The 16,188-nt window shown below is 38.0% G+C and overlaps 5 protein-coding genes across 5 annotated transcripts in view; 2 read left to right on the top strand and 3 right to left on the bottom strand.

Annotated features, from left to right (window-relative positions):
* Positions 1-864, top strand: part of LOC104821627 (ribonuclease Y-like) — a 1,222-nt gene extending 358 nt beyond the window's left edge. The window contains exons 2-3 of the mRNA XM_010552550.2: positions 1-401; positions 481-864. Coding sequence (XP_010550852.1) covers positions 83-401; positions 481-752 — 591 coding nt within the window. The 5' untranslated portion in view covers positions 1-82 and the 3' untranslated portion in view covers positions 753-864. The remainder of the gene's footprint in view (positions 402-480) is intronic.
* A 100-nt stretch (positions 865-964) lies between these two features.
* LOC104821628 (late embryogenesis abundant protein 1) lies at positions 965-1,681 on the bottom strand. The gene is made up of 3 exons (XM_010552551.2): positions 1,539-1,681; positions 1,349-1,450; positions 965-1,207 (listed from the first exon to the last, which is right to left on the bottom strand). Exons 1-3 carry the CDS (start codon positions 1,590-1,592, stop codon positions 1,127-1,129), a joined length of 237 nt encoding a protein of 78 aa, XP_010550853.1. The 5' UTR covers positions 1,593-1,681; the 3' UTR covers positions 965-1,126.
* An 889-nt stretch (positions 1,682-2,570) lies between these two features.
* On the bottom strand, positions 2,571-8,754 carry LOC104821624. Its single transcript, XM_010552546.1, has 13 exons — positions 8,288-8,754; positions 7,253-7,814; positions 6,613-7,154; positions 5,983-6,102; positions 5,385-5,450; positions 5,010-5,120; positions 4,767-4,843; positions 4,533-4,600; positions 4,319-4,432; positions 3,862-4,049; positions 3,625-3,693; positions 3,118-3,282; positions 2,571-3,007 (listed from the first exon to the last, which is right to left on the bottom strand). Exons 1-13 carry the CDS (start codon positions 8,351-8,353, stop codon positions 2,927-2,929), a joined length of 2,229 nt encoding a protein of 742 aa, XP_010550848.1. The 5' UTR covers positions 8,354-8,754; the 3' UTR covers positions 2,571-2,926.
* Positions 8,755-9,633: 879 nt separating this feature from the next.
* Positions 9,634-13,512, top strand: LOC104821623 (chaperonin CPN60, mitochondrial-like). The gene is made up of 17 exons (XM_010552545.2): positions 9,634-9,807; positions 10,003-10,024; positions 10,112-10,243; positions 10,439-10,598; positions 10,709-10,980; positions 11,074-11,178; positions 11,262-11,348; positions 11,454-11,543; positions 11,623-11,703; positions 11,785-11,853; positions 11,988-12,065; positions 12,168-12,263; positions 12,383-12,482; positions 12,567-12,670; positions 12,779-12,884; positions 12,971-13,049; positions 13,149-13,512. Exons 1-17 carry the CDS (start codon positions 9,770-9,772, stop codon positions 13,252-13,254), a joined length of 1,725 nt encoding a protein of 574 aa, XP_010550847.1. The 5' UTR covers positions 9,634-9,769; the 3' UTR covers positions 13,255-13,512.
* A 287-nt stretch (positions 13,513-13,799) lies between these two features.
* Positions 13,800-16,188, bottom strand: part of LOC104821622 (PHD finger protein ING1) — a 2,790-nt gene continuing 401 nt past the window's right edge. The window contains exons 2-7 of the mRNA XM_010552544.2: positions 15,775-15,846; positions 15,354-15,535; positions 15,125-15,188; positions 14,947-15,034; positions 14,521-14,707; positions 13,800-14,193 (exon numbers count right to left, since the gene is read on the bottom strand). Of these exons, the coding sequence (XP_010550846.1) occupies positions 14,080-14,193; positions 14,521-14,707; positions 14,947-15,034; positions 15,125-15,188; positions 15,354-15,535; positions 15,775-15,846 (707 nt within the window). The 3' untranslated portion in view covers positions 13,800-14,079. The remainder of the gene's footprint in view (positions 14,194-14,520; positions 14,708-14,946; positions 15,035-15,124; positions 15,189-15,353; positions 15,536-15,774; positions 15,847-16,188) is intronic.

Genomic DNA, 16,188 nt, shown 5'->3' with positions numbered 1-16,188 from the left:
GGGAAAGAGCTCATCTTCTGGTATTCTCAGCCAGCAGCCGTGTATAACAAGAATATACACTAACAAAAAGATCCACACTTCCATGGGCGGCTCCATAAGCAAGAGAGAGAGGGAAGTCATTTCAAGTGGAAAAAGAAGAAGAAGGGCGGCCACAAGAGGAGAGAATGAAGAGAGAGAGGCGATGGTTTTGGCATGGAGAAAGGAGAGGAAAAGACTGAAGGAGGAGGTGAAGAGGCTGAGGAAGAAGGTGAAGGAGAAGGAACAAGTTGAAGAGTGGGAATGCGTGGTGGTGAAGCAGATGATCTTGGAGAGAGCACTGAGGGACGAGGCTGTGGAGAGGTGGAAGAATCTATACTTAGCTATCAAGAACCAGCTCGATGATCTTATTCAGACAACTTATGGTCGGTGATTCTCGACATTTCTTCTTCATATTCATAAAAGCGTGGATTTTTAAAACTGGGTACGCTGATGGGGTTGCAGGAGAAGGGTTGCAATGGAGACCAGACGAGGAAGGAGTGAAGACAATAGAAGAACTCAGACAGGAACTGGAGGTAAAGGAAGAAACCATTGGAGGGCTCAAAGAGAGAGTAGCTTTGATGGAGAAACAGCAATATGGAAATCAGAGAGAGATTGATTTACTGAGACAGAGTTCGAGAATAATCAGCAGCCAAGGCATCAGCAAGAAGGAGGAGTCATCACCTTCCTCCAGAAACCTGTCGATGTTCAGAAACACGTGTGTCGATCGAAAGTAAATAACGTATCGTCATCTCTGAATCATACTCAAAGAAATGCAGTGCATATATATGTATATGTATTCACGTGTGAAATATTCTAGAATGAAGAAAACTCCGTGAAAATCCTCAATAGACATCCAGAGATTAGATTTGCCCGACAAAGAATGAAGGTGAATAGAGCAGTGAATGAAATTGCAGGGGAAGCCATGGCAGGAGGAAGAAAACAGAACAAAAAAAAAACCCTTTTATTACATCTGAAATCCCAAATCTCAAACACGAAACTCAACAAAAAAGAAAAAAGAAAAAAAAAACCAGAGAGGTTTTTTTTCTATTTATTACAAGCATAAATTAAAGTAAATAGAAAAGAGATTGTAAGGTCATGTCTTCACAACTCATTTCTTCTCGTTCATGCCAAGAGTGTTCTTGACACCTTCCACTGCTCCCTGTGCCATGTTCTTCACTTGCTCTCCCGTCTTAATCCCATAATCCAATCATTATATGAAAAGTCAACACCATAGAGAAAATTAAACTGATATTTTATTCGAAGGTTCCCAACATATTTTTGTTTAAAATATAAGAGACAGAAAACACTAATTAATGGTGACTGTCTTTACCTGCTGTAAGAAACCAGAAGCTTGTTCTTGGCCATGTTGGGCCTTGTCCCGAGCTGTGTTCGCAGTCTCCTTGGCAGATTCTGTCCACTCCGAAGCTTTCTCCTGCACCCACAAGCAAAAAATCAAACACCCAGAAAAAAAAAAGACAAGACATTATCAGAATCATTTGATGATAGTTTCAGCATCAGACATAAGCTTGGCCTTTGGTCTGGCCTGCCTTGAAGGATTGCTGCATGTTCGACATGATGGTTTTGGAATTCTAGAGAGAGAGAGAGAGAGGGAGATTGGTGGGTTTGGTTTGATGATTACGGGGGAGAGTGAGTGATGGGATGAAGCGTTGGGGAGAGATGGTGTTTATATAGTGGAGGAGGTGAGGTAGATATGGTTATTAGTGCTTTATGCATTGAGTGGTGAATTAAAAAATTTGTGGTCATCGCGCGCGTTTAGAGGGAGATGTGCGGTTTGACCGTTACCAGAACTCACCGTTTGTTTCGTTTTTTTTTTTTTTTTTTGACTTTTTCTCTTCTATTTAAAAAAAAAAACGAAGATATTTTTCTTTATAATTCATTTAATTGTTTAACGGTCTAAAGTGAACTGAATTAATGTATAGATAGAATGGTATCCGAATTGAGTCCCATAAAAAAAATTGAATGAGTGTAATTTTATTTAAATTGAAAAATCGAATACAAGTCGAATGTAGAGTGTCAATGGAGTCGATCCGAGCTCACTCTCGTCCCGAGAGTTTCAGACTTAGACTCAGATCGATCCCATTTGTTTGAGTCTGTATAATCAAGTCAGAAAACCCTGCCCTATAAACTTCGGATTTAGCCCGCTCATTTTTTTTTATTTTTTTTTCAATTATTTTTTTTAGAAAAATATATCTGATTTTCGTTATGACTCAAATTGAATTCGAAAACCGAATTAAACCCGACCTGAAAATCCTATTTTTTTGGGCTAAAAATTTTAGGTATGAAACTCGATATTTTTCGGGTGGAAACAAATCGGATTTTAGGGTTCAAATCGAAATTGACACCTCTAATCGAATATAAAAAACAATCGAAAAAATAAAAAATTTCTACGAAAGATTAGATTTAGATATAAACAAAAAAAAAACGAATTTGGAGACAACCTTCACTTTGTATTGTAAAAAATAAAAAATGAGGATTATGCATAAAAAATTAAATATCTTGAATGTTGCGTGGTTTAACTTTCGAACCTATCATTTTCGATTTCGACCAGATTAATTTGGATGGAAAAACCAAAACATATATACATACACGGCTTCAACATCGATGTGTTATAAATCATATGAACATAACAGCGTCAACAAAACCAAAACTCAAAACTCTCTTTCTAAACCTTTGTTTCAGCTTTTCTTGTCCCTTTCTCTCTTGGAAAGCTTTCAACCAAAAAACTACCTTCACATGATTCGTGGAGCCCCCCTCCTTTCTTTCCTTCAAAAATTTTCGGATCGAAGAATCGATTGAACAAAATCCCGAGAATGGAATGCCACTCTGCTAGCTCGTATCGGATAATACAGAATGGCGAAATGAGGAAGGAATAATGAATGCTGCCTCGTCAGATAAGCTTGCTCGTCCTTCTTCTCGATGGCCCTCCCGGGAAGAGCCTCATGATCCATACTAGAACTCGTTCTACGACCTGACAGTTCCATGGAGGATGAAAGGAGGATTCATAATGAGAAACAAGATTTATTAGTGAACAATATGAAAAATACCTCTAAACTCTAAACTCTAACCCCTAAACCCTACCTCGTCGCCTTCATCTGCGATTGGTTTAATCTCATGTACGAGATAAGAGTCCTCTGGTTGCTGCTTTATAGATGCAATATTGTCGTTAGCCATATTCTGTGCAGTTAGAAGCTCGAGTCTCTGCGTCTGGACTTCGAGTTTTCTGGATAACTCTTTGTTCAACTCCTACATTTATGAGGACACATCAGGAAAAAGAAAACACTAACTTGAGAGAACAGGAAAACACGATGGGATTAAAAAAAAAAACTGCATCGCTAAATCATTACAAATCTACAAGAACTGTTTATACACATTTGAGAGCAAATGTCATGAGGGTTAGAGATTAAGAATGAAATAGCATATAAGTTCAGATTTTAAGAACTGGATTCGTAGTTTATATGCTTGATATTGAATCAGTATAAATTTTTCATTTTTGAAAATAAAACTCTTGCAGAGATCAAATAAGAAAAGTATTCAGTTTATTGTGAAACATGCATTCTGAAGAGAATGCAGTTGATGTTCATATACCTTCAGCCGAGCAGTTTGAGATAACTCAGCTGTCAAAGCTTGCACCAGTTCCTCTTTCTCCACAGCCAACTGTCACATACATTTACAATCTTAACAAGTTATATAACAGAAACTTTCAGTATAGCTAACTTTTAGATGCTAAAAAATGTGATCTTACTCCTTGCTATCCAAAAAGTATCGATTCTCACGAGAAAAAGAAAAACTGAACTAACAATAAACTATTTCCGTTAATACAACCTCAGCAATCAGTGCGTTAATGTTCTGAACCATTCTCATCTGATCAGGTGGGATGCTCAAAGAAGATCCATCAAGAGAAAATTGATGATCACAGTCAGGCCCCATAGTAGTATTTGACGAATCACTTTCAGATTGAGTTGTAGCATGTGTTTCCCGGCTCGAGCTCTCCAGCATGCTATCTGACATTTCTGGGTCAAGCAAAAAAAATCATAGAACGATGACACAGTTCCAAGAGAAGATCACACTCCATGAATGGACCACAGGGTTCATAACTAGTAGCCTTTGGAAGATGTGGGTTTTTTTTTCTTTTTCCAGTTTTTTGGACTGAACGCATAGATGAAGTTTAAAATTTGAAAATTTTTGGAAGGTTACAAGCTTAAATATCGTCTAAATGGAAAATGGTTTTGACTTCCTCTCCAACTCACGTATTACCGTTTAACATATAGAGCATCTTTACCTAGATCTTCTGTAGAAGTTGATGTCTCTTTTCTGCTCATAGGACTTTTGCCAATATCAACTGACTTTCCACTGGAGGACGCTTTGCGAAGCATTGTCTGCAAGATCTTCTTCTCTGCAAAAGTAAAAGGAAAACAAAAAGAATAAGCATCAATAAAAGGATCTACACAATACAATTACATTAACTTTATGGAAAATAGAATTACTATGCTCACCCTCATGAAGGGCATTAATTGTGGATTGCAAGTCTTGACGATCTTTCTCTAAGCTAGATAGCTTTTTCCTGTGTACATTAATGGACACTACAAAGGTGACTCAAGACATATGTATCCACAAAAAAGTCGTACTAATCACAGCTTGAAACCCCTTTGTCCAGCATTTCTTGTTTCATTTTGAATAAAACACCTCATAAAGGTAAAGACAGAACAAAAAAAAAGTCAGAAGCATACTTGTAAGATGACATTTCTGCATGTGTATTCTCCAATTCTCTCTCCAACTTCAACTCATTAGATCTGAGTCTTAGTGCCTAATAAGTTTCCACACAAAAGATAAACATCAATAATAAATAGATAGTATCTGACGGTACAGAAAAGAGAAATAAGATGAACAAATAACAAAAGCAAAAAGGATGACCCGTTCTATGAATGTAGCAAGTCATATTCAAATAGAACATAATGTCCAAAGCCTAATACCTTATCTTCCAAACCGATGACTTCAGCAGCCAATATTTTGGAGCGTTCATCAGCAGCATTGCATTCTAGTTGCATATTTGTATACTCAACTCTGACTGACTCGAGTTCCACCTGTAAAGAAAGTGTATTAACCAAGTATAACTAGTAAATTTACATAGACGACTTAAGAAATGATTCAGCTGGATAAAGAACAAGCAAACAAGGGATTCATCCACCATCAAAGTCCCAGCTGGCCATAAAGTTCTACATTTCGTATAAAAACATCAAGTAAGTCCACATCATATGAGTGAAGCAATATACAATTTCAAGGAAAAAACTTCATGGTAAGAAGAACAGGCAAATGGAACTTATTGACTCCATGATATTGATACAAACCATATGTGCCTTGATTTGCTGTTGAAGCTTCTCTATGTCATCTTTTAGTTGGTTGACAATACTTCTCTGGATAAATTGAGGAGGAAACGTTACACGAGAGAATAATTAGAAATATCCTTGAGGGGAATATAAACATTATGTGGGTCAATGGGCACCATGACTTAACAAATAATGCAACACAAAATATTCATTGGCAACGACCGTAAAAGGTCCTTATTATGTCAATCAAATTGACATCTTAAAGAACCTTATCCCAGATTCCTAACAGTTATCTTCATCACAGATGCAGATGCAGTAACAATCTCCTTGTTCTAGAGTTGCTTAACTTGGAACTTTAATCAAGATCATGATGCTTTATAGGACAGACTCAATGTCCATATAATACATCCACATCATGAAATATAAATATTTGCATATCCTAAATATACCAAAAAAATAAGGAATGTCTACTCCTGGGAGAACGACGAAAAGTAGAAATGACAAATCAAAAGCCAAATGCAACAGGAGTAATAGTTGAATGCTGTTTCCTTAACAAACGATCACTACTCTGAGCATAACAGTTCAGATCCACCAGGGATGCCTTTAAGTGTGCATGTACCTGCTGGTTATAAGTGTCCGTCAGAGATGAATTTTCTGAAGCTAAGGACTCCGCCAGAGCACGTGAAGCCTCGAGAGCCCTTTGCAGCGAAAACTTTTCTTGTGTTAAATCCTCAATATGCTACAGATGAAAAAATGAAACCATTCCTCAGCAAATATGCATAACTAGTGAAAATAGTGTAAATAGAAGAACAGTGAAAGATAGCATCTTTACATTAGACATATATATGTATACAAAACAATAAAGAAAGAATATGAAATTGCCTGTGCAACATATAAACTACATATTTTACAAACTGTTTGTCCTTATATGACATAATGTGTTCCTTCATCAAGTTAAGAGAAATTTCCCAATTAATTCTTCCCAGTCCGTACTATGTTTACTTGTTGTTATTCCACAATTAACCAAACAGACCTGCAGCTGTGACAAACAAATCCAAAAATCTTTACAATGATTCATCTGTTTATGATATAACGTGTTGATAAGAAATTTTTCCTAGTTGGTTCTTCAATAGACCATAATCATGTTTTCTCGTTCTCAGTTTTCACTATTCGCCAAACATAACCTTCCAACTTTTATGTGGCTTATCACCTGTCAAACGGACAAAACGCTGTCAGGGAAGCAAATTACCTGTTCGAGGGCAGCAAAATCCTCATCTTGTTTTGGCGGGGGGATGAAACTCGGCATAGCTCCATTGACAAACAAAGAACTCCCAGTCCTTTCAAAGGGATTAGTGAAAGTCGATGCTCCCATCGTCAAGAATGGTCCATTTGTGTCTTTTGTTCCAGACAGATTCTGGAGAGAAGCTGATCCAAGACCATCACTGCCAGCTAGCTGGAAACCACCAGATCCCGTCAAACTTGCCTCTGCCTCGACATGTTGATGTTGAGGCTCTGAAGCTCTGGAAATATTGAAGGAATCAAGGAAAGATGGGCGTGACCTTCTGGCACTTGTTTCATTTTTAGCCACATGAATCGGGGAAGAGCTTCTGATATTTAGACTGAAGTCTGAAGACTCAGAAGGCCGAGAGGAATCGTCTTGAAGACTAAATAAATAACTGGTAGATAGACTTGGCTTTTGCTCCATGCTACCTTTGAGTTCAGAACTTCCATGCTGTTTTTTTCCAACCTCAAAAACAGACCCTGTCATGTTTGTAGAAGGTTGTAGAGAGCCTAGCAAAACAAACGTAAAAAGTAACTCAGCAGTTCTCTTCAAGGAACAGAAAAGGAGAGAACATTACATCATTGTATCTCATATGACAATGGCATACCTTCATTGGATGAGGTTAATCCGCTGCTGTAACTGAAATTTTCTGTTTGAGTGGACATGCTTGGCAGTAGAGTGCTCCCGGGAAAAAGGTGTAAAGGTTTCTCAACACCATCACTTGCTCTTAGACCAAAACCACTCTCATTACTTCGGCTTGCCTGTTTGTCTAAATTATAGGGTATACTTTCAGGTTTACTAAACACTGTTAAGTCGTTTGAAGAACTTTGCATCTCTATGCTACCAAAGAAATCGACAGCACCAGCTGGTTGTGGTGCATCATCTTTCTCACTTTTTTCGTTGCTTCTATCACTCAAAGCTAAAACTGAAGATGACGAATCGTACCCCTCTCCAGAAAATGAGGATTTGATACACACTTCATTTGAGGAAACTTGATGATTTTCATTGGATAGGCCAACAGGTCCATTAGACATGGAGGTAACAGCTCCATTGGTTTCTGTAACTCGTTGGTGTCCAATTTTTCCATCAACAGGCTGAGGCTTGGCCCGGCTGTTCGATGAAGCTTTTTTGGCTCGTTCAGCTGCTTTTTGCTTGCGAAATTGCTCCAGCTGAACCCACGGAATTAAAGGTGCAAAACATGTTTTATAAGATAATTAGGAAACAATCATCTGATGAACAAACAACGGTACATTCCATAAGCACACGCAAGGAGAGGTTCACAGCCTCTGAAGAACACATTTGCTTTACAACGGCAATGAAAGATCTGAAAGCAATAATTACATCATCTAAAGACCTAGAAACTGAGCCATATACATAGAAGACAAAACCTAAACCTTGGGCATTTTTGCAGTCAAATCTCATGGTAGATTATGAGACGTAAACCCTAGTGTCTAATCTAATTGCATACAGAATATTGATTCCAATTTTATCCGGTGCCGGTACAAGTTAGCTTTATCGGTGCAGATAGATTCTACATAAACCCAGACTAAAAATCAACAAATCTAAACTGAATTGAATTCAAGGCTTAGTATATGGTAATGCAGAGCAAAAGGAGAATCCCAGGAGGGGAGACACAATTTACCTTTCGCCTTCCAGCTTCAGCGAGCTCCTGCTTCCGCGAACTCAGCAAAACCTGAGCTGACGCCATAGAAACTCACGGAATCTCTCGGGAAAAAAAGAGTTTTCCAAATCAGAACCGTCGAATTACCATTGAATCCGAGAAGCCATACGAAACAACTTGGTCCGTTTTCCTACTACCAAATCCTAAAAATCCACAAACAGCTGATTTCGAAACGGAAACTCGCGGCTAAAGCAATTAAACTGAGACCACGAACCAGGAGCCCAGATCCGCCCACGCGATGATCGATAAGGGGAAAGGTGAAATTTTTGAAATAAAAGGACAAGATCTCGAAAAAGGATTCAACGGTCGAGTGAAGTCTTCCGAAAAAATAGCAGATTTGAAAAGAAAAAAACTGCAACGGAAATTCGGGGAGCACGAGAGAAAATTAGGGTTCTTCCGATCCGATCGAAGAAGAGGAACAGAGAAATATGATGTTTCTTGGAATTATAATTATAAATTTCTGTCCCAATAATATTTATTCTTCCTTTTTCTCGAATATTTTTAAAAATTATAAACGTTATATTAATGAGTGTTCGTGTCACGATAAATTACATTTTATTATAGGATAAATCAACATTTTGATTTAATTTCTTCTCATGTAATTAATTCTGCTATTAGCTAGGAAACATTAGTAATTTACAAATTACTACAAAATTACATTGTCAACAAAAAAAAAAAGCTATTAGATAGGATACATTCGTAGCTTATACACATAGTCATCCACATTACAAAATTACTCTTAATTTGATTTACAATTGGGTTTGACCATATAAAAAAAATACCAAAACGTTTATTTTAGATATCTGAATACAAAACATTTTTGGGTATAAAACAAGATATTCTAATTTTTTAATTTCAATTTCATACATATATAAAGCAAAAATATTGCAATAATTATACAAGAAAATAGATTTTTGGCAAATCTTCATAGCTTTTTTAAAAAAAAATAAAAAGGGATAATATGTAAAGAAAAATTGATCTCGTAATTTCGAAAGATTGTTGAATGGATAATCTTAATAGGGATAACCCAAAATTGAGATATAAGTGGAACTCTTAAGTCTTAACAACTCCGACAACGTAAAACAGTTGGCTAATGGGTGGTATAGGGAGGAACCGATTAAATTAGTTGTTAGAATTAATATTTAACAATATACGAAATTATTTGAACAATTATTTTCCGTTAATTTAAATATAACATTTGTACGATTTTCCAAAATAATAATTAAAAGGACCTGAGAAAATTTCTTGAAAAAAAAGTAACCGGGGGGTTGTGAAAAAGTGGATTTCAGGAGGATATTAAACCCTAAACCCTGAGAAGCGGCATTGTAACCAGAAGCTCCTGTTTCTAGAGTCTTCTCTTCCTCTCTTCTCTTTGGTCTCTCTCTCTGTACAATTCTCTGTGTGCCTGTGCAGTCTCGTCTCTTCTTCTCTCCCACAATCACCATGTATCGTTTCGCTTCTAATCTGGCCTCCAAGGCAAGGTAGGTCCTTTTGTTCTTGATGTGTCTTGGGATCACTTAAATTTGATAGAAAATGGGTGAATTGAGAAGAATGATGATTTGGGTTTTAATGGGTTGTCCTCCATTTCCTCTATTTCTTTTGATTGATTTTGTTTTGTTTTCCTGTGATTTCTCTGCTTAAAAGCATGGTTTTTTCCCTCTGTTTTCCATCCACAGGGTTGCCAGAAACAGCCGCCAGGTAAACACCAAGTATTTTCTCCGCATTCAAGATGCTGGTTCTGTGATTGCATATTATGATAAATCATGTTTTTTTTGTGGAGTTCAGGTTGCCAGCAGAATGAATTGGAGCAGAAATTATGCGGCGAAAGACATAAAGTTTGGGGTTGAGGCTCGAGCTCTGATGCTTAAAGGTGTTGAGGATCTCGCTGATGCTGTTAGAGTCACCATGGGTCCAAAAGTAATGTCTTTTTATCCTTCTGCTTACATATTTCTAACTGATTTGGATGTGATTTTGGTTAGAGATTGATTGATTGATTCCCCTCTCAATATGGAACATTTATACATGAATCTGAGTTTCACTTTCACGTCCTTGCCTTTATTTCCTACTATGCTCAAGATTCCGGCTAAAACTTTGTGATAATCAAATTTTAAGGGACGTAATGTTGTGATTGAACAAAGTTGGGGTGCTCCGAAAGTGACAAAAGATGGTGTAACTGTTGCCAAAAGCATTGAGTTCAAAGACAAAGTCAAGAACGTAGGTGCAAGTCTTGTGAAGCAGGTTGCTAATGCCACAAACGATGTTGCTGGAGATGGTAAGCATATACACCATCTTTTGAGATTGCTTTAGTATATAAATGTTTTTTTTTAGTTGGAGAAACTTCGGATTTGTTTTAACAAAATCTCTGCTTTATGTGTCTTCCAGGTACTACTTGTGCAACTGTACTTACCCGGGCGATATTCACTGAAGGATGCAAATCAGTTGCAGCCGGGATGAACGCCATGGACCTGAGGAGAGGTATTGCAATGGCGGTAGATGCTGTGGTGACAAACCTCAAGAGCAGGGCTCGGATGATTAGCACATCTGAGGAGATTGCTCAGGTCGGGACCATATCAGCTAATGGAGAAAGGGAAATCGGTGAACTGATTGCAAAGGCTATGGAGAAGGTTGGCAAAGAAGGTGTCATCACAATTCAAGTAAGTGAGAAATGTGTGAATAATTGCTTGTCTTCTTCTTGGTTGATGTCTTGTCCAAGCCATTGTCCTCACACATTTCTCACGTGTTGGCAGGATGGAAAGACATTAGTTAATGAGCTGGAAGTTGTCGAGGGCATGAAGCTGGACAGGGGTTACATTTCTCCTTACTTCATCACAGATCAGAAAACTCAAAAATGTGTAAGCCCATTTGAGAAATATGGCTCTGTTCTTTGTAGAATTGATGGTATAGAACTGATACAATAGAAATTCACTGATTGCAGGAATTAGAAGATCCCCTCATTCTGATCCATGAGAAGAAAATATCCAGCATCAACGCTATAGTCAAAGTGTTGGAGTTGGCTTTGAAGGTACGCAATAGCTTGTTTATAGTATGACTTGCCCATAATAGATCTTGTCTGAAATGAGTCTGTATAATGTTTTTGTGGTTTCTACGTTTTTTTTAACTCACACAGAGACAAAGACCCTTGTTGATAGTCGCTGAGGATCTCGAAAGTGATGCCCTTGCTACTCTTATTCTCAACAAGCTACGTGCAGGACTCAAGGTTTGTACAATTCAAAGCTTTCAAGTATGTTCTCTGCTGATTTTCAGGAATGGTGATAACAATATTTTCTTCTCCGTAGATCTGTGCCATCAAAGCCCCTGGCTTTGGAGAGAATAGGAAGGCCAATTTGCAAGATCTTGCTGTACTTACTGGTGGAGAGGTAGAGAAATGGTTGCATTAAGTACGGCTTTTTTTGCTAACCTTGTAACTCAATTTATAAATGAGTGTTGTCTTGCTTTAGGTTATTACAGAAGAGCTTGGGTTGAACCTTGAGAAGGTGGATCTCACCATGCTTGGCACCTGCAAGAAGGTATCCTTTCAAACCTTAACTGATGTCTTGTGATAGCTTTTTTTTTCACCATAAAAAATGTAGATTAGCTATAACATTTCTTGATTTTCTCCGATGGGTTTGATTTTGATGCAATATTTGTCTGGCCACTGTAGGTTACCGTTTCAAAGGACGACACTGTTATTCTTGATGGATCTGGGGACAAGAAATCCATTGAAGAAAGATGTGAGCAGGTTTGCTTATCTTGTCAGTTTGTTTATCTTTTAAGCATGCAGAAAATGGCGGAAATGTGCCATAGACCCTTATGATCTATTGATTTCTGTTGCAATGAACAGATTAGGTCGGCAATTGAAGCGAGCACCTCAGATTATGACAAGGAGAAACTTCAGGAGAGATTGGCCAAGCTTTCGGGAGGAGTTGCTGTCTTGAAGGTTACTTGCTTTCAATCTTTCTGCTGTTTCATTACAATATCCAGCCAAAGTTGTGTTGTTGTGTTTTTCAAGATGCAAGATACTAACTTTCATCGTGGAAATCTGGGTTTGGTTTGAAGATTGGAGGAGCAAGTGAAGCTGAAGTCAGTGAGAAGAAGGATAGAGTGACAGATGCTCTGAATGCCACAAAAGCTGCAGTAGAGGAGGGTATTCTGCCAGGTATTGTGAGAAAAACGTCTTTTTTTATGTAAAGTTCAAAACTTTGTGGATGTATACTGAAAGAGTGACCCGACAACAACACAGGAGGAGGTGTTGCTCTTCTCTACGCATCCAAGGAGTTGGACAAACTTCCTACCGCCAATTTCGACCAGAAGATTGGCGTTCAAATCATTCAGAACGCTTTGAAGGTTAGTAAAAAATCTCTTTCTGCAAACCCGTATGATTCATGGAAATCTTACACATGCACTATTGCTTGTAACGTTAATCGTGGATACCTACTGGCCTTTTGAATGCAGACACCGGTTTATACAATTGCTTCAAATGCTGGAGTTGAAGGAGCAGTTATTGTTGGGAAGATCTTGGAACAAGATAACCCAGACTTTGGTTATGATGCTGCTAAAGGTAACAACACTCAAAATACCATATTTTCCATCATTTCTTGTCCCTTTTTCTCGTTGAGATGCTAACATCAATGGCGGTAAAACTAGACGAATACGTGGATATGGTGAAAGCCGGCATTATAGATCCTCTGAAAGTGATCAGAACTGCTCTTGTAGATGCTGCTAGGTAAGAAAAAGCATTGATCTTTTTTTCTGGTTTTATAGCTCTTTTTTCTGTTTTTGACTGAAACGTTCTCTGTTGTATTTTGTTTATGTTCTTTTTCAGTGTTTCGTCTCTCTTGACAACAACCGAAGCAGTGGTTGTGGAACTTCCAAAGGACGAGAACGAGAGCTCCGGTGCCGCAGCTGGAATGGGCGGAATGGATTACTGATGAAATAATTTCTTTTCCATTTTCACATTCCGACCAATCTCTTCCCAGCTGAATCCGAATCTGAATAAACAGATGTGATTGTTTTAGTTCTGTCCTCTTGAGTTCTAGTTTGGGATACAAGTTTCAGAGAAATGGGTTGTCTCTGGCCAAAAAAACAAAAACAGAAAGGCAGCATGTGTAACCATGAAGAGAAGAGAGGGACAATTGTCTTCTTGTACGGATAATAATGAATTGTCAACAAAGTTTTCTTTTGATTTACATACATCTACATCACTCTGCTTTTGATCTGGATTTGATCAAATTCAAAGGTGGGGTTATATACTGGATATTTGGAAATTTGAAATTCATTGAATTTAAAATATTCGAGTAGAAAGTTTTGGGTACCACAATTTGTTATTCTTATTTACATTTAAAATTCGAATCAAAAAATTATTTGAAAATAATAGATCTATAACATGTTATTTTATTATCACACGATCGGATCGAACCTAAAGTTATTGGAAATTCGTATATGGAAACAAAATTATAAATACTGAAATCATAAAAAAAAAAAAAATCTATTATGTGCTAAAAAAAATCGGTATCTAAAAGTTAGACATCCACTGTTGGTTTGCAAATGTGGTGAAGAAAGGGAAGAACTGAAAGTTGATGTATCTGGTCAGTGAAAAAAACACAAGACTTTTGTCTGGGACCTTACTTACATACAGTTTACCAGAAACTCTGACAAAAACCAGGATTCGGCAGTTGATGAGTTCCTTACTTCTACAGGATTCAGATATTTTCTCAAACAAAAAAGTTACAAATACCATTTTTTTTTGGCTGACTTCATCGGCCTTTCCTGCGATGATTCTTGAGGGAGGCGCAATCAGGGCAGTACCATTTTCCCTTTGGTTGTTCCTTCAGCCCGACGCATCCGAAATGGAACCACTCGATCTTACACTGCAAATATTAGAGAGAAGGCCCGAGTTTTCTGATCAATTTCCAACCCAAGAAACGTAATCAAGACACTTTTAAGATGATGTATGCTGTAAAGATGATGTTTGGTTCGAGTTATTTTCGCTTTAATGCAAATGGTATATTGTTGCAAAAGCACTGCTTTTAGCTGCGGCTTGTGACTGCAATACTGCAACTAGGGGTGGCCAATTCGGTTAATAACCGAATACCAGATAATCGTACCCGACCCGAATAAGAAAGTTGGCCACCCCTAACTGCAACAATGGAACTGAACTGGCTATTAGAGTTAAGCATCGATCGGTTGGGTGTTACCTCGTTATTATCACAAGCGATCATCTCCCCGTAGCTAACTTGGTTGCAAATGCAGTAAGTGGGCTCATTCGGATCCACGGGAAGATCCAAATCCATCCCACTCGGATTCCCTGCCGAGGCTGACGCAGCCGCTGTCGCTGCTGTTGAAGCTGCTGCTGCTACAGCATTTGCTGTTGCCAATCTTGTCCTGTCACAAAAATTTGAGCACTTTTTAAGCTGAGAAGTGTAAAAAGACATCGAAGTGGCCGAGCAGAAAGAAAGATGAGATCTTTCCACTAGAAAGAGGCGAAAATCGAATTCTACGTATAAATAAGAAACCAGAAAAAAAAAACATGTTGCAACGAAGAAAAACAACACACACTACATGGAAAGGGAGAGTGCTATGTAGGCTGTGAAAGATATACGATATAGATGAGATGTACATACTTTTTACGTCCACCTCTTCCACTTTCATTGGACCTCCCTGCTTTTCCGCTGCTGCCGACATTTGATGATGGAGCAGCAGCTTCTTTCTCTGAAAGATACCACATTGTTTTACAATTCAATGGTTAGTAAGATGGAACCGAGGTTAGTAAGATGTCAAAGGAAAGAAGAAAAATATTACCTCGACGCATCTCCTCATCCGACTTCTTCAAATATTGATCGAGTTGCTGAACATGCATATCGACCTGAAGCAATATATTGTCTGGAAAATAATCACTGAAAGAGAGATATGGAATATAGTCCAAGAGATTTAAAGCAAATTTCGTAGCACCATAATGAGAAAAGAAAGGCTTCAACTACAACTCAGAGCTCAGACACAGAAAGGGGGATATCTCAAAAGCAAATAATACCAAGTCATAAGCCTGCATAGCCAAGGCGACTTTCTCATCGGCAATCCTGATACTGTGTTTTTGTTCATCAAGTGCTTCATCCGAGAACCGGGTAAGTGCAGTATCCGGTGGTCCAGCTCTAATTCCCTTTCTTATCTCCTCGATCTCTCTTTCGCAACGTTGTTCATTTTGTCTTTGAATTTCTACTCAAGACAATATTAAAGTTGAAGCCAAACTATAATAACATTAAACGAAAAAAAAAATAATATGTATGCTTTCCCAATATGATCTACAATATGATCTTATCTGTAACATATTTTTTCTTCCAGGAATTCGTAATCAGGGCTAATTTATCATTCCCTCCAAGAATACGAGAAAAGCTACAAAAACAAGATGCTTCGGTAACTCTTAGCGAAAAGTTAAATCAATGTATGGTTTTTACCTTGCAAGCTTTTGTCTAAATCGCGAAGGAGTGCATATTTCTTCTGCAGCACATGGGACAGGGAGACAAGATCTGAGAAAAAGACATCAAAGTAAGATTAATCAGTAGCTGCCATGAAAACAAAGAGCAGAAGATGCATAAACATGCAGAATCAAGTACCTAAATACATGAAAGATAATCATAGGTGAGTAGTTCATATGGCTATCCAAACGAAGGAAGCCAAAAGGAATGTAGGTTTCACTCTTATCATACACCATATAAATGTCCAAAGATCACAAAAACCTTATCAATCTAATCAACACCGATTCGAGAACTGAAACTAGACTTGCTCGAGTAACCATGGTAGTGGACGATTCTTAATCAGTTTGCCCAGATAGATTGCAAACAGTGGCTTCATTTCGAGTGGAACCCATT

This window comes from Tarenaya hassleriana, unplaced genomic scaffold, assembly GCF_000463585.1.
Source record: "Tarenaya hassleriana unplaced genomic scaffold, ASM46358v1 Cleome34, whole genome shotgun sequence".
Lineage (NCBI taxonomy): Eukaryota > Viridiplantae > Streptophyta > Magnoliopsida > Brassicales > Cleomaceae > Tarenaya > Tarenaya hassleriana.
Note: the sequence above shows the minus strand (reverse complement) of the source record. Positions and strands in the feature narration are given on the sequence as shown.

What these genes read in the sequence shown, in the direction of transcription:
- LOC104821628 (XM_010552551.2), bottom strand. Translation starts at nt 1,592, where the DNA reads ATGTCGAACATGCAGCAATCCTTCAAGGCAGGCCAGACCAAAGGCCAA. An exon ending in AGACCAAAGGCCAAGCTTAT is followed by an intron (nt 1,451 to 1,538) that starts GTCTGATGCTGA and finishes TTGTGGGTGCAG; the next exon opens with GAGAAAGCTTCGGAGTGGAC. An exon ending in CTTCTGGTTTCTTACAGCAG is followed by an intron (nt 1,208 to 1,348) that starts GTAAAGACAGTC and finishes TATGGGATTAAG; the next exon opens with ACGGGAGAGCAAGTGAAGAA.
- LOC104821624 (XM_010552546.1), bottom strand. Translation starts at nt 8,353, where the DNA reads ATGGCGTCAGCTCAGGTTTTGCTGAGTTCGCGGAAGCAGGAGCTCGCT. An exon ending in CTGAAGCTGGAAGGCGAAAG is followed by an intron (nt 7,815 to 8,287) that starts GTAAATTGTGTC and finishes CCGTGGGTTCAG; the next exon opens with CTGGAGCAATTTCGCAAGCA. An exon ending in ATTTTGCTGCCCTCGAACAG is followed by an intron (nt 6,103 to 6,612) that starts GTAATTTGCTTC and finishes TTTCATCTGTAG; the next exon opens with CATATTGAGGATTTAACACA.
- LOC104821623 (XM_010552545.2), top strand. Translation starts at nt 9,770, where the DNA reads ATGTATCGTTTCGCTTCTAATCTGGCCTCCAAGGCAAG. An exon ending in ATCAGAAAACTCAAAAATGT is followed by an intron (nt 11,179 to 11,261) that starts GTAAGCCCATTT and finishes CACTGATTGCAG; the next exon opens with GAATTAGAAGATCCCCTCAT. An exon ending in TGTTGGAGTTGGCTTTGAAG is followed by an intron (nt 11,349 to 11,453) that starts GTACGCAATAGC and finishes TAACTCACACAG; the next exon opens with AGACAAAGACCCTTGTTGAT.